This window comes from Mauremys reevesii, linkage group 7 (assembly GCF_016161935.1).
Source record: "Mauremys reevesii isolate NIE-2019 linkage group 7, ASM1616193v1, whole genome shotgun sequence".
Classification (NCBI taxonomy): domain Eukaryota; kingdom Metazoa; phylum Chordata; order Testudines; family Geoemydidae; genus Mauremys; species Mauremys reevesii.
In genome coordinates this window covers 97,924,789-97,951,029 of record NC_052629.1, presented here as the reverse complement: position 1 = coordinate 97,951,029, position 26,241 = coordinate 97,924,789, and the positions used below count along the sequence as shown (strand labels likewise).

Sequence of the window (26,241 nt, the reverse complement as noted above, 5' to 3'; positions counted from 1 at the left end):
AATTGTCCAATTAAGACAAATTGTGCCTGGAAGCAGAAACTGCACGTGCAAATTAGAAAAATGCAAAAAATGTTTGTGGGACACTTAAATTATATATGGATAAGTAAATCATTGTTACAAATTGTACAATTAATGAATTGCTTCAAAATTGGCAATTAATTCCTAAATTTATATTCCCAGTTCAAACTGCAAGCAAGTTAAAATGTATTTATTATGTATCAATTTAAATATTTTACCTTTTGGTACAATAATGAGAATGGAAAAGAGGCATCAAAACTGTATCTGGTGCAGAGAGAAAATCCTACCTAAATAATTAATTACTTTGTAAGTTAACCTTTTATATGTCACGCCTCCTGATCTAGTCAAAGTTCTGCCTCCAAAGGCTTGCCCGTTCTCTCTGATGGAGCAGCAAGTCATAAAATTTACTTTCCTGACCATGGTCAGTGCTGCTTTGAAACATTATGCAATACTGGCTAGTACCTCAAAAAATTCACAGACAGGTAGAACAGTGATATCAGAAATACAGCATAGTATGATGTAATGAATGGCTCCACAGCCAGACAGGACTTCAGGTTTGTAAGCATGGGTGGAATTCCAATCTCCTTGCTCCTAAAGCCCAGGCCACAACTATTGGAAGTAAAGAAGAAACACCTGTAACTATAGTCATAGTAAGGCTATTTTGTAACATGCATTTGCGGAGGGCTGAGGTTCCATCCAATAGGGGGGTAACATATATATTAGCTAATTCTGTATTTGTACTTCCTTTCCTCTTCGAATAGTGAGCTTGTGACATCAGAGTAAAATGATGGATTGTGACATCACAAATGGTTCAGCAGGGAGTGGGGATTAGGTGAGTGAGTTGGGGGGAAGGACTCAAGAAAGCTATCAGCACATAGATATCCATAATAAATATTAGAATCTTGCCATCCTCACTGAGACCAAAACGGTCATTGATTTCATAGACTACAGGAACAAGGCCATGACAACTAATGCCAAGTCTTTTATAACAGCTTATTCTAGCTATTTCTAGCTTATTCTCCTCCTAGCTAAAACCAACACCAGTTCTCCCCATCGCTTGTGAAGACAATGAATGTTTTGTATCTGCCATATGCACACACCAAGGAAATGGATCTTTGTTTTGTGTTTCAAAACTTAAAAATTCATAAGCAAATCTGCTTCCAGTGCAGGATGGCCTTGGTTGTGGCTAGCAACAAAATAAATCTCAGTATTCCTTAAAGTGAAACAGCAGTATTGGTATCCTCTTTCCATGCCAGCAGTACAGTACACAAATGATAAAAATTGTAGATTAACTTCTATAGAAATTCCCTTTTGCTTCTGCTGATGTAATATACTAGCAGAATATGTTAACCTTTATACCTATAGATCAAGAAATCTGTATGTGTTAAACTGAGTTAGTACCGCATAGACATTATAATGTCATTCAAGACTCTTGGGGTAAAGACAAGTGCTACTGAAGTGCAAAACAAAAAAGATTGATACTATGTTGCCAGAAATAGGTTGCAAAATCATTGTCCTGTCAATTAACAGGTTTCCAGGTAGGCTAGCTGTCTGTTTAAGCTTATATGAGTGACCAAGTTCATTGGGGCAATTCATGTGTGAAAGGGACAGATGTTCAAAAGAGCTGAGCATGTTGAATATGAGCTCTTTTGAAAATCTGCTCATCAGTGTCACAATGGGAGCTGCTAGGTGCTCAGTGCTTTCAAAAATCTGGCCCTCCATGTTTGCAGATCTGGTGACTTAGATCCTGAATTTGGTCTAGGTCAATGGTTTTCAACCTTTTTTCATTTGCGGACCTCTAAAAATTTTCAAATGGAGGTGTGAGACCCCTATGGAAGTCTAGTCTGTGGACCCCCAATGTTCTTCAGACCATAGGTTGAAAACCACTGTTCCAGGGTAATGACCACCTTTCATGGACCCCTTAGACCAGCATTTCTCAAATGCGGCTACCGTGGCCCCATGCAGCCACCAGGGGCTTTTCTCGCGGTCACAGCCTCTGGGTGCTGATTGTGGGGGGAAGAAGGGAGGAAGCAGCGGAGCCACAAAGCCAGAGGAACAGGCAGCCAGTGTGTGTTCCCCACCTTCCCAGGGATGGTGGGGTTCAGGCTTCTGGCTTCAGCTCTGGGGTGGTGGGCTCTTCTGGCCACACAGCAGTAGGCTCTATCCTATGGCTGCAGGGCTTCGGGCTCTGGCCCCAGTCCCAGGCTAGCCACCCCTTTGCCCCTAGACTCTGCTGCCTCCACTGGTCTCCCCACTGCCTCCCTACCCACCTCCCCATCCAGGGCTGGCTTACCAGGGCTGAGTAAGTCTGTTGTGGAAAGTGGTATTTGTATGTTTGTTAATGTCACTTTTCACTGCCTTCTAGCTATCAAGTCTGCTGATGTGAAAGGAGATATTAGCAAACATACAAATATCACTAGCTAGCAAGTCATAAAACCCCCACCAAAAACCAAAACAACAACAACAACAACAAAAGACAAGAACATGCAAAACACCTTATTTGTGTCTCTATTCTGTTTAGATCCAGTAAAGAATACAGACAACTTTACATTATTTTTGTTATTAGGTCTGCAAAAAATCCTACATAAATCAATTAGATTGATTTGGACCTGTATATATACATATTTATTTGTTTTTCCTAAAGTTAATTCAGTATTTTAGGAAAAATTGTCAGAAGCGGCCACCAGCAAGAGTTGGTGGCCACACTCTGAGGCCACCAAAATTTTTGTTGTGAGAACCCCTGCCTTAGACATAGTCCACAGGTTGAAAACCAGTGGTCTAAGTGACTTTCTGTGAATAAATCATCTGCCTCCGTGAGTCAGCAGAATCCATTTAATCCTCCACCCTGCTCGCAGGGTGAGGTGTTTATTATAGTAATCAAAGACAAAAGGGGGAACCTTTTAAGCCCTTGTACAGTTTCATTGGCGATGCTGAGTGAAATGCAAAAGGTAAACAAGCAGAAAAAATCTCTAAAAACATTAGATTTTTAAAATTCTGATTTACTAGAATCAATTCTTTGTAGGGATCCCCCTGACTTCTGGTTTTGTCCACTGGGGCTTCCTCCAGGGAAGATTCTTTACAGATGTAGGTCTGTGCATCTTTCCTACATCTGTAAAGAATCTCCCCTTGAGCCAGCTCTCTGGGGTGTTGCCACGGGAGGGGCCCTTTATGCTCTCCAAAGATGGAGCTGCACTTTGCTCTGCAGCACACTCCCTTTGGCTTTTACTTGCACTGAGGGCTGCCTCAAGTAAAGGGGATGACGCCACCTCTCCCTGCCCTACAGCCACATTGCTACTTTCTGCTGATAGGAGCACAGAGGTTTCTTCCCCAATCCCTTTGCTGCCTCCCCCTTCTCAGAGTTTACCTCTGGGAACTCAGAGACACACTTCTTTTTGCTACGGGTCCCAATGCTAACAGCTTTGGGCAGTGATACGATGTCATTTCCAGCCAACATATCAGCTGGTAAATGCTTAAGACCTCCACATTCAAAGTACCCCTTAAACCTTCCCACTCTAACTCAATGCAGGCTAAAAACACTATGGTTTTAAACTGCCCCAAGGCCAGGCGTTTTACCTCCTCCCCTGGGATTAGATCAGCCTCCTTAAGCACATCTCCCCTGACTAGAGAAATAGGTGCTTCAATGGCTCTCCATCCCTGGCACACTCCACCATTTACCTTGGTCTGCTTAAGAAACTCTTTGTCTACCTCCCAGAGGTCAGACCTGACAAAAATTAACTAGAACTCCTGCTGCCAGCACTGAGGTCTCTGACTCATAAGAACATAAAAATGGCCATATTAGGCCAGACCAATGGTCTATCTAGTCCAGTATCCTGTCTCTGACTGTTAGGATGACCAGACGGCAAGTGTGAAAAATAGGGACAGGCGGTGGGGGTAATAGGAGCCTATATAAGAAAAAGACCCAAAAATCGGGACTGTCCCTTTAAAATCGGGACATCTGATCACCCTACTGACAGTGGCTGGTGCCAGATGTTTCAGAGGGAATGAACGGAACAGGGCAATTTCAAGTGATCCATCCCCTGTCAACCAGTGCCAGCTTCTGGCAGTCAAAGGTTTATGGCAGGAGCATGAGGTTCTTTTTTGAACCCATTTATACTTTTGGCCTTCACAACATCCCAGGGCAGTGAATTCAACAGGTTGACGGTGTGTTGTGAGAAGTACTCATTTATGTTTGTTTTAAACCTGTTGCCTATCAATTTCATCAGAGGACCCCCTAATTCTTGTGTTATGTGAAATGGTACATAACATTCCCTGTTCACTTTCTGCACGCCGTTCATGATGTTATAAATCTCTATCGTCTCTTAATCATCTCTTTTCTAAGATGAATAGTCCCAGTCTTTTTAATCTCTCTCCATATGGCAGCTGTTCCATACCCCTAACCATTTTCATTGCCCACCAGCCTCTGGCAACCTAAGCCCTGCCTTACAGGCCTCCGCAGGCCCTGCTGTCTCTTTACAGGTTAACAACAGCCACACTCTAACTTCCGAGTCCTTCGAGTGTCTCCCTGGCATACCTAGCCCCTGATCCACTGGACACTCCCAGAATTCCCAGAGGAATAAACCACCCCTTACTGGTTACACCATAGGACATAGCTCCGCTTCACATGCAGCATTTAGATGTGTTTCTAGAGAAAGCAAACATAAGTTTATTTAACAAAGCACAGAGAGTCGATTAATAGCAAGGAGAAATATTGGAAACAAAGGGTAACATAAACAATTCAAATCAGAACATGCACACTAGAGCAGTGGTTTTCAAACTTTTTTTCTGGGGACCAGTTGAAGAAAAGTGTTGATGCCCGTGACCCAACAGAGCTGGGGATGAGGGGTTTAGGGTGTGGGAGAGGCTCAGGGCTGAGGCAGAGGGTTGGGTTGTGGGGGTCAGGGCTGTGCGGTGGGGCCGGGAATGAGGGGTTCAGGGTGTGGGAGGGGGCTCTGGGCTGGGTCAGGGGATTAGGGTGCAGAAGGGGGTCAGTGCTCTGGGTTGGGGGTGCAGGCTCTGAGGTGGGGCTGGGGATTAGGGGTTTGGGGTGCCTTACATGCCGTGACCCATTACTGGGTTGCGACCCGAACTTTGAAAAATGCTGGACTAGAGCCTAATCTTAACTACCAAGCCATTGTCATGTCATGTAGACCAAAAGCTCACCCCAAATCCTTCCAGCATACTACAGCTAGGCGTGGCTGTGAACTTCTGTTCATAGGACGAGTCACTCAGTCTTCTCGCCTCCTCTGTGGAAAGATGCAGAGTGTGTCTCTGTCCCTACAGTAATAGTCCACAAATCTATTGCTTTCACTTGCAAACAGGATAATCGCTGCTGCTTGTGTTTTCCTGTCTGGAGTCTTCGCTAGAGAGTTTGCAATCACTTGTTTATCATTTTGCTCCGATTGTAAATAGGCATTCATTGTGAAGTGTACAACATTCAGTTTATATGTAGACCAATGAATAGATAAACATCTTCTTCCTGAAAGAAACTTGTTTATCTACTTCTGGTGACTGACCACAACTCACAGACCTTAAGAACATAAGTTCCAGCGTAGATACATAACTCCTTCATATTATCCATACATGAAGTGCCTGCTGGCACTACGGGTATGTCTACATTGGAATAAAAGACCCACAGCATGGCCACAGCTGGCCTGAGTCAGCTGACTTGGCCACATGGGGCTAAAAATTGCAATGTAGACATTTGGGCTCAGGCTGGAGCCTCGAGGCCAGACTCCAGGAGCCTCCCCTCCCTTGCAGGATCTCAAAGCTCAGGCTCCAGCTTGAGTCCAAACGTCTATACTGAATTTTACAGGCCTGAACTCAACAAGCCTGAGCTGAGTCAGCTAACCTGGGCTATTTGCGGGGTGTTTAATTGCTGTTTAGACGTACCCTAAGAGGTCCCTGGGTCACACTAGAGCATCACCAAATCCTGTCCTGACTGGTGAGAAATAGGGAGCTGTTTCTCTGTCACAGGGATCTTGCTAGGGCACAGGGATGCACAGCACATGGTGCTCCATGCACTTTACTGGTCATCTGATCTGAGACCTTACTCTGTAATCTCTATTTACACCGGTAGCATTTAATCAAGCCAGTAGTCCCCTGGACTTCAGCAGGACTACTCAAGTAAGTAAGTGCTTACCCTCCCATCACACCCTCCCATCTCAGGGCAGCTCTGAGCCCCCACGGCTATTACATGCTAGTGTTGTGCACAAACTAAATAGAAACTTTGTGTTGTGCATAAACAAAATAGAAAATCCATCCAGCTGGAGGCTTTGGAAATCTGGATGGAATGTTATGGCTTGAGCCCATGTCTAGTAAATACCTAGTGTGCATGAAAGACCGCTTTCACTGCCCACCAACTGAGGGCATTGCGCTCTTGCATATGTGACCTCTGAATACCCTGCCAGTGGCCCCTTCTTGGGCACTGAAGAGCTGACTTCCCTCGCTGTCTGGAACGCGCTTGCTTTGTGCTGAAACAACCACCCCCTGCCTTGCTCCTCCCGTTCCATTTCCACCCTACAGACCAAGAAAAGGAATGGCTAAAGGAGGCCAGTTCCGTGCCGGGGGGGCTGCGGCTGAGCCCTGTAGCTGGGAGCCAAGGCTCAGAACAGCCAGAGCTCATTTGATCTCCAGGCTTGATTCTTTCTGGGTCATCAGAGTCGGTGCCTTGTTCCAGGAGTTAACGGGCCCCCATCACCGCCCGGCACACAGCCTGCAGCCGACATCTGCCAGTTCCGGGGAGGGAGCGAGGAGAAGGAGCCCTGGGGCCACCTTCACTGCTGAGAGCTGGGCGGGCTGCGGCTGCTTTTGACGTGCAGCTGGGCGGGTGGATGATGTTGGAGAGCCTGGTGGAGGGAGGCATCAGGCTGTAACCGGAGCCCCAGCCGCTGGGGCTCCCTGCAGCCGCCGCCTGCCAGCCGGAGGAGGACGGGCCTGTCAGCGTACGGAGGGGAGGGACTGGCAGCTGCGGCTGCAAAACAAGGAAGTCTCCACGCACTGCCCCGGCCGGGATCCCCAAGCTGCCGCCATCATGCCAGGTCAGTGAGCGCCCGTCACCTCCAAACGGGCAGCTGCTGGGGACGGGCTGAGAGGGGGCAGGCGCTCTGGCTGCGCTCGCAGCGCGTCTCTCGGGCAGCGCAGCTCCGGCTGGAGAGAGCGCGCAGAGCGCGTCCGGTGGCTGTGGGTGACTCTGGCTGCAGGGGGCGCACAGAGCTGGGGGTGGCTGGAGAGAGCGCGCAGAGCGCGTCTGGTGGGTGTGGGTGACTCTGGCTGCAGGAAGCGCATGGAGCCGGGGGTGGCTGGAAGGAGCGTGCAGAGCGTGTCTGGTGGCTGTGGGTGACTCTGGCTGAAGGGGGTGCACAGAGCTGGGAGTGGCTGGAGAGGGTGCACAGAGTGCGTGTGGTGGCTATGGGTGACTGTCTGCAGGGGGTGTGCAGAGCTGGGGGTGCCTGGAGAGAGAGCACAGAGCATGTCCGGTGGGTGTGGGTGACTCTGGCTGCAGGGGGCGCATGGAACTGGGGGTGGCTGGAGAGAGCGCGCAGAGCGCGTCCGGTGGGTGTGGGTGACTCTGGCTGAAGGGGGTGCACGGAGCTGGGGGTGGCTGGAGAGAGCGCACAGAGCGCGTCTGGTGGCTGTGGGTGACTCTGGCTGCAGGGGGCGCACAGAGCTGGGGGTGGCTGGAGAAGGCGCGCAGAGCGTGTCCGGTGGCTGTGGGTGACTCTGGCTGCAGGGAGTGCGCAGAGCTGGGAGTGGAAGTTGGAGCAGTGGCTGGAAGCATTTAGGAGTATTCTCTGCAATGAGTTTGTCAGGCCTCAGCAAGGAAGAGCAAGCCAGTCATCTGGAAATAGTTTCCGCTGTGTCTGGGCAATGCTGTGTCCTGATCAATACTTGTCTGGAAAACTTGGCTTGTAAGCACAGCGTTGACTTTTGGAAGCAGAAATTCTCCCCCTCAAGAGGAAACAACCCCTTTGCATTCCTACAGTCCAAAACTCAGTCTGTTTTTTTCTTCAAATAGCCCTTTAAAATGTACTGTGGGGGTGAGAGCTTCCCTATGACAACCTTCAGCTTGTGTATCCCAGCGATGTAAGGACTGGCAAACCAGGCCGATTTTAATGGAATCCAGGACAGTCTGCAGCCTGACAGACCAGAGACTTCACTGGCCTCCGCACCATGCTAATGGTCACACAGCACATTGTGTGGTACCCTAGTGCTGTGTCTGTGTATGGTGAAAACCCAGTTGTGCTGTTAACTTGCAGGACAATAATTTTCTGCCATAAACCTTAACTCCAGCCAATAATATACCCTTTGGCGTGTCTTTGCTCTTGGGTTACACGTACTCAGCTGATTTATGGTAGTAAATACCATGTCCCCCCAGTTGACACAGGATCAGTAGTTCACATCGGGCAGTAACAGTCCGCTTATCCTCCTCATGCAAGTTCTGAGCTCAAATTAGGAGTCCCGGTCATGGACAAAGGCCCATTGCGCTAGGTGCAAACACAGAACAAAAAGATGGTGCCTCACATCCCCACACAGTGGTTCTCAAGTTCACAACCAGCTCTAATGCAAATGCAGAGCGTGACTAAAATGAACTAGCTGGCTGGTTTCAAGAGCTGTGGGGCAAGATAGACTGATTTGGGTTTGAGATTTTGTGTAGTTTTTCATTTTCTTTCTTCCTGGCAAACATTGCAGTAACTTGACTGCTGCGTCTACCCAGGCGGGCCTGCTTTTAACTGCTGTGGAGAAGTGCTCTAGCTGCCACAGCAAAGGGCCCTTTATAAATGCAGAACATAATAATCAGATCTATTACGATTGCTACCAGGTAAATATGAACTGCTGGCTCATGGCTTGAATTTGGGAGTAATGATTTGTTTGTTTCTAAACAAACACAAAAAGCATCTATTTAAATAGCCTGAGGTGGCTGATGTGTGTAGGTATGAGATACCTTCTCTCCTCCATAGCTGGCTGTGGGCCTAATCCTGTAGCCTCCCCGTGAATGACTCTCCCATTGAAGGCAATGGGAGTTCCAGGCAGGAGGCATTTAATTCCTGCTTTCTTATTTAGCATTTAGCCTTGGATGATACATCTAAAATGACTGTGATGTGGAGAATCAAATTTCAAAGCTGATGACTTTCAGCTTGATCAGTGTACTTGGAGCTATGAAAAATGTCGAGAAGAAAAAACAATTTAAGACACTGGGCTCCTGGATTTTTTTATTTTGTTTTACTTTTTTAATCCTAAAGTTAATTTAGGACCTAATCCTGCAGCTCTTCCACATGAGTAATCCCTAGTAGTGAAGACGGAAGTTTTGCATTTAAAACAACAGCAGGGCTGGTTTCTTAACGGCTCTGCATAATGAGAGATTTTTAACTTCAAGATAATTATGGTGAGAGTAATTGCCATCAATTTGTGCACAGCAGAGTTACTTGGTTTACAAGTCTGATATTTTAATTTCACGGGTCAGTAGAAGGTTTTCATTCATTTACTAGAGCTATTCACTTCTGATCTGATATCATAACAACTTTGAAGCTCTTAGCAACTGCATTTTCAAAACAGCCAGGCCACCATAAGCGCTGAAGCTGTAAAGATGGGACTAATTATGATGTGAGTCATACTTTACCCGTTGAGTCATGAATTTTTGATATATAGAGCCAATATTTATGTGGAGTTTGTAAGTAGTAGTACTGTATCACTCAAAATATTTGGAAAGGATCTATTGAATACTATTTGGAAAAGCTTTATTCAGTCCTAAAATCCAATTCCAAAATCTTGTTCCAATTCTGAACAGTACAACACAATGAAACCGTGCAATCAAACATGCTATCATGGATCCCTGTGCCTGTGTACAGCCCATTAGGTTCACAAGGTTACACAGAGCAATACATTCTAAGGCTCCAATTCTGCAGATACCTAGACACATGTTTAAACCTAAGCATGTGCATTGCTCCACTGAAGTCAATAGGCTAGATATGTGCTTACATTTGGGCACATGAATAGGTGTATTCAGGATTGGGGTCTGCATACAGTTCTGAGGGAGCGAGCTTTGGGCTCTGTGTCTTAGCTCATTTACGTAACTGGGTACTGTAATGGATACGGACAGAAGACACCAGCAAGTCTGTTGCTGCTACATGTTAAATTTCATAGCTTAGCATACTGAGAGCAAAATACTGTGATCTTTTAACATTTTAATGAAAATCATATATATCACCAGTATAATATACCCAATATCTATCCAGCCCTTTCAAAAACATCTATGTCATTTATATCGAATTGGAGTCCTCTATGCATCAAGATTCTATTTCAGTATATACAGTACAAACACTTCCTGGTTACATTATAGAGGAAAATGTGACCTTCATGTAAAGGTTAGAGAACTGATAACAAGCGTGAGGCAATTGACACCATATTTAGTGATCAAATGCTTTGTAATTTTTTGTGCTTGATGAATTTAATATGTTAACTGTTGTTTAAAGTAAAGATGGGTTACTAATGTTGCTACAGAACATTTTTCTGAGTGCAGGCACTAGAAACTTTCCATGAGCACTAGGCACTGTGTGACTCAGGGGACTGGCAGTGCAATACAGAGCCTTTCACGTCTAGGTCATCACTTTGAATCCAGCACAGATCAGTAGAGACCAAAAATCATTATCACCTGCCAGCTGTTCAGTGACAGATGTGATTTGATAATCTTAGACCACTTCTCTGTGGCCACATCTGTTTAAGAAAAGAAAGGAAAATAAGAAGCAGGCCTTTTTTGGAAATCTGAGCAGAGAGGCCAAGAACAGAAGGAGCAGAGAAAACTAACCTTTCATCCCTAAAGAGGGTTCCTCCAGCTTAGTCCTAAGGCACACTGGTGGGGAGCTTGCATTGCCCTGTACCTATCATGTGCCTTCAAATTCCAACTCTGTCAATTTCACTCTAACAGGATTATGAAAAGGACCAACCACCTTTTTAGAGTAATAATTGGAGGAGACGTGCAACAAGTGTTCTGGAGAATCCTCACCTACAGTGGCCACCATTACAACCTGTAGAATTGTTATCTGTGTATTATTAATGTTATTATGGTGTGGAGAATAAGGGAGATAGCTGCATTTTTTTTTATGAATAACATATGCAGCTCAATGTACCTGCTTGATACTAGCCTACCTATCTTCATGGAGCTAAATCAAAGGAAGCTGTCAGGGGGAAACAAGAAGGAAATGAAACCGTGACAAATATAAGGTATCGCCAGGATGAATACCAAGGATCCTTAGGGAAACAATGGGGAAGCTATTAATTGGGAAATTAATTGCCTGGCTCCAACCAGACTATCCAGGTTTATTCTTCCCAGCTCTGAGCCTAGGATCAAAGGAGTTACTAAAGGGTTAAAGAACCTGGCCTGGAGAGGAAGCAGGTAGCAGCAGGTGAAGATGGATCTTTGACAGAGACACCGAGAATGCTCCAGGGCTCTCTGTCTCTCCCAGGCCGGGAGTAAGGGATATGAGCTGGATGGAACCTACCTAGAACTTGCAAGGAAAGAATAAAGGCTGGGTGAGACCCAGACAGATATGCCTTTTGTTGTTTTATCCTTTCCCCCTTCTTCCTATGGGTGACTTGTAAATTGCCGCGTACACGCAGAGGCGAAAGAAAATGCAGGCCTGTTATTTACCAGGCTGCACGTGGCAATAGACTATATTGGTAAGGGATGCAAGGAGAGTATGGGTCACGATGCAAACTGCAGACACACACACGCAACTAAAATTAATCAATTTAAAGTTTTATTGGGGATAATTACAAGGGGTAAGGGAGCAACGTATGATTAGCTAATAGAGTTAATGAAACTTAAAACACACAATGACTAAAATATCTACTAACAATATTTATAAACAAAGATGCCGCATTTAGTAATAACTGATACTTACAAATACAAACCAATGCATAACGACCGGCAAACATAGAAACTCTGTTTGAAACACGTGAGCTGAGAGAGAGGCTTCGAGGTGATCAGGCTCGGTTACGGGTGTACACAGGATACACAGGATTAGTTTTTCTTTCTCCTCTCCCTGCCTGCACATGGCAGGCAGGCTATAAAGTACCAACTATGACATCATAGAAGCGTCATAGGGGACGGGGCCCAAAACCTGTTTGTGTTCGTTTCTGATTGGCACAAGCAAAGTTTACACCAAGTAGGGGAGCAGGTGCCTTAAAGTCTGGCTTCGCCCCCAAAAGGTGAGGAAATGCATATTGTTTTAGAATGCGTTCAACACTGAATGACAAAAGAAGAGGCCAGGGCAATACCGGTATGGGCAAGTTTTACAGGATGCAGACAGACCCCTTCTTCCTATGGGTGACTAAATAATCATTTGTTTTGAAGAAGCTGTTTTTGAGTCGCTTTAATCAGCTGCCGGTCAGAGGCTCCCAGCGGAAAAGGGCTCACGGGTGCCAATCACAGTTGGGCCTGTCTTGTGAACACGGCTGGTAAACAGGGAGGCTGCTGCCCTGAGATCTGGTCTAAGAGTGGTAGGACTGCGTGATTCCACCCAGAGAGGGCTGAAGGTAATAAAACCAGTCCCCAGAGGTGCCCTCAAGAGGGAGTAATGGGTTCTAGAGCACAGCTCACTCTGTGGCCGTGACATACGGCATTCCCTGTCCTGTTACTGTGCTACTATATACAACCATGCGTGCACTATGCCAGTATATCCTCTGCTATAAGTATGGGGACTATCGCAGTGAAGTTAATTAGGCAAAAGGACAAATTATAAAGGTGTTTATGGTGACCACTGTAGTTTGATATTATGGCTAGGTCTACACTACCGCAGTAAATTGATCTAAGTTACACAGTTACGTGAATAATGTAACTGAAGTCAACATAGATAGATCCACTTACCTCAGTGTCTACACTGCACTGTGTCAACAGGAGATGCTCTCCTGCTGAATTCCCTTATGCTTCTCAGGGAGGTGGAGTACACGAGTTGATGGGAGAGTGCTCTCCCATTGACTTAGCGTTTCTTCACCAGACCTGCTAAAGCACAGCCGTGCCGATCTACCGGTAAGTGTAGACATGGCCTTAGTCTTGTTCTTGTTATAATTTGTATTTTGCTGGTCTGATGACACCAATCAAGGATCAGGACCCCATTGAACTAAGCATTGTACAAACAAGAAACAAAAAGATAGTTCCTGCCCCAGAAGCTTACATCCTGCAAAAAGAACTACGTGCACTCAGCTTCTCAGATACCATTGACTTTAGTGTGAATTGGAGGTGCAGGCATCTCAAAGGAGGTTCTCAACATCTTGCAGTATTGCAAACAGTGGGGGAAGGGGACTTCCCTAGTGCCAGGGCGTGTAGCCCTGATTCCCTGCCAGTCCCCTCGGATCTTCATGTTCTGGGGCCAAAAACTCCGGTTGGTCCTGGAGTGAGCAAACCCTGCTCCCCTAATAGAACAATTTGGGTGAGACATTTGAGAGAGGAACTTTGGAATTCTCCCCTTCCCCACTGTGACCCTTTTCCTGCAGGCTTATGGAAGAGGACAATCTAGCGGCCTGTATTGTTTGCAGAGTCTCGTCGAGGGCTGACTGTGCCTTGTTGCCTCCAAGCCCAGAATATATCATACCCATTTTCAAACACCAGTAGTTACTATAATGACCTAGTCTTTCAGCAGCTATTGTCAAAAATATAATTGCCTGTTTTGTAAGAAGAAGAGATATGTGTCATTTTATGAAAGGTTATAATGGAAATGATGTTCTGCCTGAAGGCTAAAAATGAGGAGCATATTGCTTTGTTACCATCCCTTGCTTCTTGGAGCATTTATAACATTGAATTATGTATTTTGTTCCATATCTGAGGATCTAGTGGCAGCAAATAACTGATGATAGCACATTTCTCTCTGATATAAGTCTTGATTACATTTTGGAAACATACTTTTCTTCCTTTTTGTTCCTTTCTGAGGCCAGGTGCCAGCTCGAAATGTAAACTTGACGTGCATCCAGTATGTTCCTGTGACCTTTCAGGATTTAGGTGGGGGGGGGGGGGAAGTGTCAGGGCACATCTGAAGCGTGCTGAGTATGCACTGTGTATGAGTCAACATGTAATGATTAGGCTTTGTTTACATCTCTGTTGCTTCGAACTCCTAGTGACAATTCCTGATCCTCCTCTCCAGTTCCTTTAGAAATGCTTCCGTTTCCTATAAATAAGAAAATTATTGGTCTTTGTTTAAACTTCCTCTCAGTCACTGAAATAGCAGCTAGTCTAAGAGCCATCTTCTACATCTGTGTTCATAGCCCAGTCAGGGCTGGTTCTAGGTTTTTTGCCACCCCAAGCAAAAAAAAAAGAAGGGAGGGGGTGGCCGGAATGCTGCCCATGCGAAAAGGAAAAAACAAAAAAGAATGGCTGGAATGCCGCCCTTGGAATTGTGCGCCCCAAGCACGTGCTGCTTTGCTGGTGCCTAGAGCCGGTCCTGAGCCCAGTACAGTGATGATATCCAGACTGGGGCTGACTTCAGTTCGCTAGTTCCATGTTTACCGTCTCCTTACAGCAGTTCCATGACTGAATGAAGCTAGGGCTGGATTAAAAATCACTTAGGTTAATGTTGGTAGAGGAAGAGCCGTTGTGCAATCTGATGAGTGTCCGCCTCACGGGACCCCTATGCAAGCAGGGCTGACTCTGCAGGGCCGTGCCTCTGTTTTCCCCTTCTTCAGGGTTTGTTAAACAAAATCCACAGAGTCTCTCTTCCAGTCACAGCCCTGCTTGGAGGCTGGGTGGGTTTTTTTGTTTTTTTAAATAGCTTAAAGTTCAAAACTAAACACCAAAGTCTATCCTCCTGCCTTAGCGGACTAGTCCCAGCCCTTCCTAGCTGAAGCAATTCCTCTGGTCTCAGAGTCTTCCCTGCAGGAGCCTCTCTCATTCGCTGTAGTCTCACTGCAGCTATCTTCTCTTCTTTATAGGAAATGGTCTGATTCTCCTCAGATGGGACTCATTCTGTTCTCAGGGTTGGCTTGGCCCCAGGCTTTCCAGCCCAAGGGCAAGCCACCCTGTCACACTGAGGAAAATGTAATTAACGGTGGTGACAGGAAACTATTATTTTAAAATTAAATACTGTCTTTCCCTGGTCTGCTGATTGTCTTTCCTACGTGGAGGCATGGAATTGCAGTACTTTGCTATCCCTCCACATGATACAGCACCTGGCGCAATGGGGCGCTAATCCTGATCAGAGTCTAAGGACCCTACTGTAATATAACACAGCGGGTGGAAAGCTTGTAAGGATGTATTCAAAATGTAGCTGGTTGCAGAATTGTTTTAATGAACAGGAAATACACAAATATGGGGTTCAATGCCCCAAACATTTACTCACTCAAGTAGTTCCGTTGATTTCAATAGGGCTACTCAGATGAATAAAGAGTTTACAGGATCTGGTCCATCACCTGTCATAAAAAAGGGATAATCTTTCTCTCTGTCTCTCTACAGTATTTAAGGCATATTCTGTTCAAAACACAGAAGCCTCCACGCACAGTAAGTGATGAAAGTGTGTTGTAATTAGTCTATTAAAATAACTGGGGCAGTGCCAAGATGGTGCTGTAACCTAAATCCGCAATCTCGTTGTGCTGCTGGCCTCGTTTCTGAACTTTTTAGGCAAGGATTAAGGGACAGAGAGATAAATCCTTCTAATAGCAAGATAATGCGGTTTTTTAAAAAAAAGATCTTTGCATACACCAACATGAATGTTTTGAATTTCTCTTGCCGTAGTTGCTGCTTCTTTGATGTAATGTCTTGCAAGTTAGAAATGCAGAACAAATCCCAATTTCTATTGCTTGAAAATATATCAATAATCTTTCTCCTGCATGTGTGAACTCCTTTTTATTCTATTTTTAATGCATTATTAGAATGTTGATAATCGGTTTGCACAAGATAGAAGGACTCTGCTCCAAGGAGTTTAAATCAGGTTTCTCAAATTGAGAAACTGGACAAATTGGCGCAAGTCCAGAGAAGAGCAACAAAAATGATTAAAGGTCTAGAAAATGTGACCTATGGGGGGAGATTGAAAAAAATTGGGTTTGTTTAGTCTGGAGAAGAGAAGACTGAGAGGGGACATGATAACGGTTTTCAAGTATATAAAAGGTTGTTACAAAGGAGGGAGAAAAATTGTTTTTTAACCTCTGAGGATAGGACAAGAAGCAATGGGCTTAAATTGCAGCAAGGGTGGTTTAGGTTGGACATTAGGAAAAACTTCCTAACTGTCAGAGTGGTTAAGCACTGGAATAAATTGCGTAGGGAGGTTGTGGAATCTTCATCATTGGGGATTTTTAAGAGCAGGTTGGACAAACACCTGTCAGGGATGGTCTAGATCAGTGGTTGCCAAACTTGTTCCGCTGCTTGTGCAGGGAAAGTCCCTGGTGGGCGAGGCCGGTTTGTTTACCTGCCACATCCACAGGTTTGGCTGATCATGGCTCCCAGTGGCTGCGGTTCGCTGCTCCAGGCCAGTGGGAGTTGCTGGAAGCAGCAGCCAGTACATCCCTCGGACCGCGCCACTTCCAGCAGCTCCCATTGGACTGGAGCAGCGAACTGCGGCCACTGGAAGCCACGATCAGCCGAAACTGTGGACGCAGCAGGTAAACAAACCAGCCTCGCCCACCAGGGGCTTTCCTTGAACAAGCGGCAGAACAAGTTTGGGAACCACTGGTCTAGATAATACTTAGTCCTGCCCTGAGTGCAGGGGACTGGACTAGATGACCTCTCGAGGTCCCTTCCAGTCCTATGATTCTATGATTCTCAACCTCTTATGATTTTAAAACTTTGTTTGCACATTGCACATGGGCTTAGATCAGGGGTGAAAGTAACTTAAAGGACTTACCGGTATGCCGGAGTCCTGAGCAGGGGGCGTGGCCTCAACCGGAAGAGGCGGGCCTTTTAAATCGCTGGGCCCTTTAAATCAAGATTTAAAGGGCCCGGGGCTTGGGCAGCAGTAGCAGTGGCTGGGAGCCCCAGGCCCTTTAAATCACCCCTGGAGCTACCAGCTGCAGAGGTGGCTGGGAGTCCCGGGGCTAGGGGGCAATTTAAAGGGCTCGGGGCTCCAGCTGCCAGTACTGCAGTGGAGCCCCAGACCCTTTAAATTGCCAACGGAGCCCTGGCTTCCGCCGCTACCCCAGGGCTCTGGCAGCGGGGCTCAGGCGGCGATTTAAAGGGCCAGTGGCTCCCGACCCCTGCTACCACAGCGGAACCCCGGGCCCTTTAAATCTCTTCCAGAACCCTGACCCCCAGGGTACCAGTGGCAGCCGGGAGTCCCCAGGGCTCCGTCGGCAATTTAAAGGGCCTGGGGCGCCACTGCAGTAGTGGCGACCGGGAGCCCTAGGCCCTTTAAATCACCCAGCTGCCGCCAGTACCCCGGGGGCTGCAGCAACAGGGCTCCCGTGGCAATTTAAAAGACCCAGGGCTCCCCACTGTGGCCGGAGCCCTGGGCCCTTTAAATCGCCACCTGAGCCCAGCTGCTGGAGCCCCTGGGGTAGTGGCGGCAGCTGGGGGCTCCGGAGGTGATTTAAAGGGCCCTTTGAATCACTGCCTGAGCTGCCTCCACCACCCAGGGGCTCTGGCAGCAGGACTCTGGTGGCAATTTAAAGGGCTCGGGGCTCCAGCCACTGCTGGGAGCCCCAGGCCCTTTAAATCACTGGCCTGGGGAAGCCAGTCGGTCCGGCACAGCAGACCCGACTGGACCGGCTTACTTTCACCTCTGGCTTAGATTTAAAATAAATGACTGAGGTCCCATGACTGCCATTAAAAAATGAATAATTACCACACCACAGTGCATTAGGGCTGCCTTGTGCCAGTTTTCCAGAATAAAGCTGGCTTAGCTAGCCAGGCGTATAGAATATGAGGGTACGTCCATACTACCCGCCGGGTCGGCGGGTAGCAATCGACTTCTCGGAGTTCGATATATCGCGTCTCATCTAGACGTGATATATCGAACTCCGAATGCGCTCCCGTCGACTCTGGAACTCCACCACCGCGAACGGTGGTGGCGGAGTCGACGGGGGAGCCGCGGACTTCGATCCCGCGCCGCGAGGACAGGTAAGTAGTTCGAACTAAGGTAGTTCGACTTCAGCTACGCTATTCACGTAGCTGAAGTTGCGTACCTTAGTTAGACTCCCCCCCCCAGTGTAGACCAGGCCTGAGTGGCATTTCAAAGCCACTACAATGGCTCCGCGAGCCCCTTTCTTCCAGCTGGCATAGTGATTCTCAAGCAGGGGTGCACCTTGGGGTAGCAGAGGTCTTCCAGGGGGTACATCAATTCACCTAGATATTTGCCTACTTTTACAACAGGCTACATAAAAAGCACTAGTGAAGTCAGTATAAACTAAAATTTCATACAGACAATGACTTGTTGATACTGCTCTATATACTATACACTGAAATGTAAGTACAATAGTTATATTCCAATTGATTTATTTTATAATCGTATAGTAAAAAGGAGAAAGTTGGGGATACGCAAGACAAATCAGACTCCTGAAAGGGGTACAGTAATCTGAAAAGGCTGAGAACCCCTGCTTTAGAGAAAAGGGTCTGGGCTTCCCAGAACCCATTGGGGCTATTGGCAAGCTTAGAGGAGACTGCAGAATCAGACATTTGCAAGGCAGTCCCAGGAGCAGTGTATCACATTGTGGCTGAAAGCCACCTTGAAGTGTGCATATGTACCCGCCAGATTTGCACTTAATGCTCTTCTTGGACCCTGAGATCCAGCCCATAATTTAAAAATAAAAGAAGTAAATTGAGTTGCTGAAGCACAGTGGATTCCGCGGCCCTGGAATACTTGGGGCCTGAGTGGAGACATTTTCTCCTGGGGTTTGTGTGGACCTTTCACACAGCAACAGGGGAGAGACGAACACGTGAAGGGCTCAGGTGTGCTAGCTGATATTACCTCACTATCAGAGGGGTCGCCGTGTTAGTCTGGATCTGTAAAAGCAGCAAAGAGCCTTGTGGCACCTTATAGACTAACAGACGTTTTGGAGCATGAGCTTTCGTGGGTGAATACCCACTTCGTCGGATGCATGCTTTCGTGGGTGAATACCCACTTCGTCGGATGCATGAGATGCATCCGACGAAGTGGGTATTCACCCACGAAAGCTCATGCTCCAAAACGTCTGTTAGTCTATAAGGTGCCACAAGACTCTTTGCTGCTATTACCTCACTACTATCTCTATTAATTGACTAGAATCCCTTTAAGATATTCTGACAATTTACCCAAATCCAAATTCTGAAGCTATTGGGTACATTCCACAGGCAAAAAACAAAATAATTTCTCCTCATAAATAACTGTCTTTGAGCCAGGGATCAAATTAATCCCTGGGATGGACAGTTCAGCAGTATCCAGGGAGAGGCCTGAACTCTCAGACGAAGGAAACTACAACCACTGTCTGAACCCTTCTCTCCTGCCAGCTTTGGCATAGAGGGGAAAAAAGCAGAGCCATCCCTGAGAACCTAGATGCTTCCACCAGACAATATAATCCACTCTTCACCAAATGCAAGATTTTCAAATGCCAGCATAAAGCTCCAGTGGCAATTGCTTAGTGACCATATAATTGTCAAGGGCTGTGGGTGCAGGGAGCGTTCCAGTCTGTGCAGAATGTGCTCTTAACGTAAATGTAAACTTCAGTTGATGTAATCTCACTTTGACCAGCGTAATTGCTGTTAATACACTGTGGTATGTTGTCTGTTTGGCAGATAGGAAAAACTTGGAGGGCAGCAAAAAAAATGAGGGGAAAGTCAGCTGGTGTTTTCGCCTCTTAATTTTTTATTTGGTTTCGCATATTTGTTCTAGAATTTCCTGGTGGTGCTTTTAGCACTTGCATTCATTTAAATTTACTTGAGCCTTGAGGTGCCATAATTGTTCAGGTGTTTATAACTCCTCTGTTTTTCTTCCTGCATTATGGTCTCGTATGGAAGAACTCATGCAAGGTGCAGAAGTAGGTGTGACACTCAGGCTTCAGCTCAGAGTCTGTAATAAATTATATGGTTGGAGAGGAGGGGGACAGAGTTTTGTGTCCACACAGGCAGAGCAGGGAACATGGCTGTCTCACCCTGAAGAAGTCCTACATGCTGTGATGAAATCCCTTAGCTTCTGAGCCATCTATGTAGGGCTGGGGTATTTGCATGGAGAGTCAGCATCTCTACACCCACGCTGCCAGTGCCTCTCTGATTCAGCTTGAGCCTGGCATGCATTCAGCTGAGTTAGTCTGAAGGTATGAAGAGGGGAAAGTCCAATTTCTGCTCTGACTCATGTACCATGAAGCTGCTTTGAAACAAAAGGGACTTGCATGGCATTTGAGTCAGGGTAGCAGTTGGTCCTAACAGCTCAATACATACTGCTTAAAGCACGTAATTTGGAAAGTAAGAATTAGAAACACATGGAAAACATACAGGGTTGGTAAAAGTATTTACTACACTGGATAAATAGTAACAGTCTAACTGAAATCCAATTGTGCCTATGGAATTGCAAGCCCTCTCCAGTATCAATAGACCATGTCTTTATTTTAGTGGGAGTGACTGGCCCTCTGACTGTATTATGGTCACTCTGGGAGGTTTTAATGAAGCCTTTCCTGGTTGTTTTCAATGCTGCACAGCTGTAGAAAAGGAAATGTAATACTAAACCTCTGATACGTAAATGTCAGGGGCTGCATTTGCACTGAGAGTAGCCCGTCAAGGTTCTGTGCTCAGGCTGTCCCGTCATCGTTTAGTTCACCATGTCTAGCTAGTGAAGCACGGAGGCTAGGCAGGGTCACGTACTGTCTAGTTGCCCAAAATACCAATGAAACTTGTTCATATAGTTTAATGATACCTATATACCCCGGGATATACTACATGTTTCTTTTCCTACACTAGTCAGATCTATTTGCGCTACCTCTGATGTCTAGAATGAATGCTTCAGTATCTAGAAGGCAGTAATAGAACCATGCATTTTTAACACCTACTTCAAATATAGTTCTGAATAAAGACCTCTTTCAAAGTCTAGCTAAGGAACAATAATTTGTGAAATCTGCATGGATCTGTATTTGAAAATTTGGAACACAAATAGCCATACAGCAAGCCAAACTATTTTTAGTTGAATGTTGTGCTCTAAAGAGAAAGCTCCTGCCAAAGCAATTACTGGAAAATTGGAAGTGATGCCTACAACAATGCAGGAAACCAGGAATCTTGAATTTACTGAGGATTACAAAGGACTTAATTTACACGACACATTTTATTTTGAAGTTCTGTTTATTTTCTACCTGTATTTTATGCACTTTCATTGAAGGGATTTATTGCTACTGGAAGTTCCTCTTTTCCCAAATGGAGTGTAAAGCTGCATATTATTCCCTTTAAGGAATAACACACTTAAAATATTTTGTACTGCCCAGGAGAGGGCTGAGAAGTACAGGACACTTCTGGAGCAAATTCTAAGACTGGGGGTGTGTTGGGGTCACCTTACGGTATAACCCAGGCTGGTGAGAGCCAGAGTGTAACCCAGGTGTGGCTGACACACAGACACTCAGGGTGTGGCTTGCATGCTGGAAGGCTGCTTGTGAGTGGCCCATTGGAGGATACTACAGCAAGGCATAGTGAGGCACCTAAGAATGCAGGGCAGGGGGCAACACAGCTGCTCATTTGTCTGGACTGTACCCTGGTATGTCACATAAAAGCTATAAAGAACTCCCTGGCACTTTAGCAGAGATGTTATTCTTAATGCCCTGGCTGCATTTCAGTTTTGGGAATATACCTTGTGGCAAGTCTTGTTCAGACACAACTGGCAGTAAGTCAATGGGAACTTTGCCTGGGTGTCAGCACAGAGTCAGGACTGCAGAATTCCTTCATTCAATCTAACTAAATTCCCCCAGCAGTTCTGACTGGCTATGGTAGACATCTTCCTTTCCTGCCCTAAACTATTGTGTACAGTTGCCATATGCGGGACGGCTGCATTTCCAGTGGGGGAAGAAGAGAATAATGTACGTGCAATATTTCAGCGATGTGCCTTTTTACCATTCGAAGTGATAGTGGGTATCACTGCGAGATAAAGAAGATTTTATATTAAATAATGAGTTTTTAAAATAGTTTAAAACATTACAACTTGATTTAATATTTATAAAAGGTAGGAAATGTATTTTCTACCCCATCCCTTCAGCAGTGTTACATCTTTCTGACAAGTGGATGCAATGGTGATATTTGATACATCCATTAGTGCCTTGATAGTATATAAATATCTTAGGTCAGCATTTCCCAAAGTATAGAGTGCATTCCTCTGGGTGAGTGCAAAAGATTTGCTGAGGGGAAAGAGGTGGAGGAGGTGCAGAAGATGTATAATTGCAGATGGATGGTCCCTTGACAACATATGGAGCATATGGTGAGGTTGAACGGGGGCAACAATTTATTGCATTTTCTTGAAAGCCGGCTTAGCTTGCAAAAGCCTGGGAAGCACTCCTATTAATTAGTTATACTATTAATAATTTCCCAGCCATTATGGAGCTTTGAACACAGCTCCACCTTGGTCCCTGCTATTCTCTGCACATAATAGTCTAGTCTCCCGTGGTCTGTGATATTTTCATCTACTTTCAGCTGTTGGATTTCATGTGCAGGTGCTGGGTGGGTTGGTGGCCTGTGATGTGCAGGAGGTCAAACTAAGTAATCTAGTGGTCCCTTCTAGCTTTAAACTTTAGGACTATGAAACAAAGTTGGTTTACATGTGTTACCTTCCTCATGAAAGAGGCAATTTATGGAAATTACGAATAGTTTTGCCATCAAATAATAGTGGTTCTTTGTGTGTGCTCTTTGGTTCATAGATCCATCTTACTGTGATCGGCTGAGGCAGGACATGTACTTTCTCACGAGAAATGGCAGACTGAGCGAGCACCTGGTTGATAAAATTATTCTTCAGCTAAACAGAGTTTATCCCCAAATTCTCACCAATAAAGAAGCAGAAAAGGTAAGTGACTAGATATTCCTGCAGTATTTCCGGATGTAGCTTTATTTTCTGGCTGTCCTGAATCTAGGTTAGAACACCAACTGGTGAAGGTGCCCATGCCAACCTAGAAGACAAATCCCTAAACCTCTGCATGGTTGCCCCTTTGCTTTTGTACTGTCTACAAAATGTAGACAGTACGAAAATGATTTATGCTCAGCACTCATCACTGTAGTATTTGAGAGCATACAAATGATTTATGTCAGCACTCAGCACTGTAGTATTTGAGAGCCTCACAGCTATTAAGGAATCTCTCCTTACCACATCTCTGTGTGATAGGAAAATGTTATCTGGAAAATGGAGGTCATGAGGAACTGAGGCCTTGTCTTTATTACAAGGTTGCACCAATTTAATGAATGGTGTGTTTTTAAAGCAAATCCCCGTGCTAAATCAATACGAGCCAGGTTTAAATTGATTTAAGTGTGTCCAGACAAGGGTTTAACTAAACTGATTTAAAAATGCACCTTTAGTTAAACTGGGGCAATTTGGAATATAGATCAGGCCTGAGGCAGAAAAGCCAGCAAAGCCAACCTTTTCAAAGTGGTCCCTGCTTTTGGGTGCAAAATGATTTATGTCAGTACAAAGCGAGTGCAAAGTGGGTATAAAATGCCAGCACATCAGAATAGTAATAGTTTGCACTTGCTCTGTATGCAAGATGCAGAGGGCAATGGTGAATCAGACCTTTAGAGTTCAAAATAATGGTCTGGATCCTGTTTTGCGCCAGTTTCAATTCGATCAGCCACCACTGAAACGAGTGGAGTTATTGCAGTGTAAGATGGTGTCTGTCAGACCAGAATCCGAACCATTCTATCTGCATAGTTAGTGGAAGAGGCCTGACTTAGATGATGTCAGGTGTAAACAGTTTAAGAAAGGCTCGTTCCTTTAGGATTCACAGTAAATTTAAGTCCTGGTGTTATGAAAGCTGGATGCCACTCTTACACTCAGACTGAAACTGAACACTTTCCCCTGAGCTTGTGCACATTTGTTCTCTTCTTTATTTACAAATCTTATCATTCCCATGATACACATTAGACTCCATCTTGCACACCTTGCACTGCTGGCCTCTCAGGGCTTCAGTGGGAATTTTGCCTGAGTAAGGAGCATACAAAGGCATTCCTCTCCCTCTAGATAAGGAATTGATCCTTAGTGTAATGTTCTCTCTCTCTACCCTACTGGTCCTAAGTGTAATGCTTTCATATTGATTTGCCAGAGATATTTTTGGAGACTTTCCAGATGCACACATGTCTAAATGATTTCAGCTAAGGCTAGGTGTAACATTTTCACCCTCACTGTAAGGTTTACTACTGTTCAGCGCTTTGTCAGACCATGGGGAAGATCAGCTCTTCCTCTGTAGCAACATGGATAGGAAGACAGGATGAACACAAAGAGTGACGCAATAGGGCTGTCATGATGGCTAGAACATGTCCTGGCCAAATTCCAGAAAACCGTGGAAAATCTCTTCACATGTTTATCCCAGTTCTGAGATGTGCATTTTTAATGAGACTAAATAAGAAGTAGAGAACTTTTTATTAGCCAATGGCATCAAAAGTATTTCTATTAGTGTTACATTTACAATAAATTGGTTCCTTGCTAACTCAAACTCTTGGGAAATGATAAGCATCAGTTACCTCTCCTATTGTGTGGGCTACACTGCAGCTGATCAGATGTTAAAACAATGCTTGATCAAACTAAGTTACGCAGCTGGTTCATACTGTGGATGTTGACATTTCAGGTCTGAATCATTATTTTTATTTCCTATCCTACAATGTTCATGTACTGACAGATACTTTTAGCAAAATAAACATAACTCTGTATTTTCACTCTTTCATAATGTAAATGTAGGGTAGGAACTAATTCAGCACTGTATCATTGCTTTTGTAGGCTTTGTTCTAATGACTGCTTTTTCTCTTATAGTTCAGAAATCCAAAGGCATTGCTTCATATTCGGTTGTCAGATCTTATAAGCCACCTACAAAAGAAAGGAGACAAACACTGTCAAGAATTTTACAGGGCTTTACAGATCAATGCCGAACAACTGTATAATGACTTGCCAAGCAGGAAAATCCTGAGTAAGTTGGGAGACTTGTGGCTTCCCTGAGTTAATGTATTACAGAATTTGCCTTTGCTGGCATCCCAGCTTATTTTGAGGAATTAAATGCTCTTTTCCCATGCACTACTTTCTACAGACTGGAGACTTTAGAAGCCACCTAGTGGATTTGGCTGCACCATTAATTTTGATTGGAATTGGATGTCCAAATCTCCTTACCAGCTTTGAAATTGCAGCCCCTGTATTTAAGATACAATTTATGCCCAACATGTAAAATGCAGAAAAATAACCCAATTCAAACTTTCTTTCTTTTAATAACTGCCCCTTTCCCTTTTATGCATTTTGTTTATTTATTTGTCAAGCCTTTATTCTGACTTGTAGTAAATAAAAGAGCCATGTTTTAAAATAACAAGTGTGTGAAACAAAGTAACAAAATCAAGGCGGCTCAGAGACTTGTCTTCCACTCAATTCTTAAATCACCCAGCTGTGCTTCATTAACGCCACACACATCAGATGTCAGATCATGCTTGTTTCACAAATACTTGCAATGGCAAACCACACTGTTAGTTACCTGGACCCTGATCCTGCAAAACACATAGGCATGAGTAGTCACACTGAGTCTATGGGCCTTATTACATGCATACGTGTTTGCAGGATTAGCTGTTTCCATTTTTTATACCGTAAAGCCGACCTTTTTCTAAAAGGAGAGAGATGTGGTCCAGCTTACCGTGCTGGGAAAATAATGCTTGCTATGTATGACTCATTCTGTCCAGTAACCTGGAGAAAGAAAAAATGCTCAAAGAGGAAGTGAAATACATTCAGCACATTGAAACAATTTGAGTAGCATGAGGAAGGGCTGTTGCAATTAGGTTAATGAAGCTGCAAAAGGGGCTGCATGCTATGAAGTCCCTACAAACTGTCTAATAGCACTGATGCTGCACCATTCAACCCTCTGGTGGTTTTGAGTACATTCCAGCAGAGTTTTTGGTCATGCGGTCAAACCCCTATGATTGACAGCGTAAAGTCAAAAACAGGCCAGGCCAAAAATGCGAACATCTGTCTTTAATTAATATGTAACAAATAATTTTTTGCAGAACAATTGACCTGGAAAATAGTTGCTTTATTTCAAAACACTGGGCCTCCTGCCTTCATCTAGCATCTCACTATGCAAGTAAAGCTGTTGTACTAGAAACCCCTACTGATTTGGAGATAGCATCCTCTTCATACC

At 45.1% G+C, this 26,241-nt stretch overlaps 1 protein-coding gene across 9 annotated transcripts in view; it reads left to right on the top strand.

The window, feature by feature from the left end:
• Positions 1–26,241, top strand: part of CARD19 (caspase recruitment domain family member 19) — a 53,554-nt gene that overhangs the window by 8,598 nt on the left and 18,715 nt on the right. For 5 of the 9 annotated variants that reach the window (XM_039547125.1, XM_039547123.1, XM_039547127.1 and 2 more), the window contains 2 exons: positions 22,789–22,931; positions 24,882–25,035. In XM_039547125.1, coding sequence (XP_039403059.1) covers positions 22,821–22,931; positions 24,882–25,035 — 265 coding nt within the window. In that variant the 5' untranslated portion in view covers positions 22,789–22,820. Of the gene's footprint in view, positions 1–6,586; positions 7,056–12,163; positions 12,223–12,299; positions 12,341–12,409; positions 12,550–22,788; positions 22,932–24,881; positions 25,036–26,241 lie in introns of those variants that run through there. The other 4 variants (XM_039547121.1, XM_039547124.1, XM_039547122.1 and 1 more) reach the window with 4 other exon arrangements.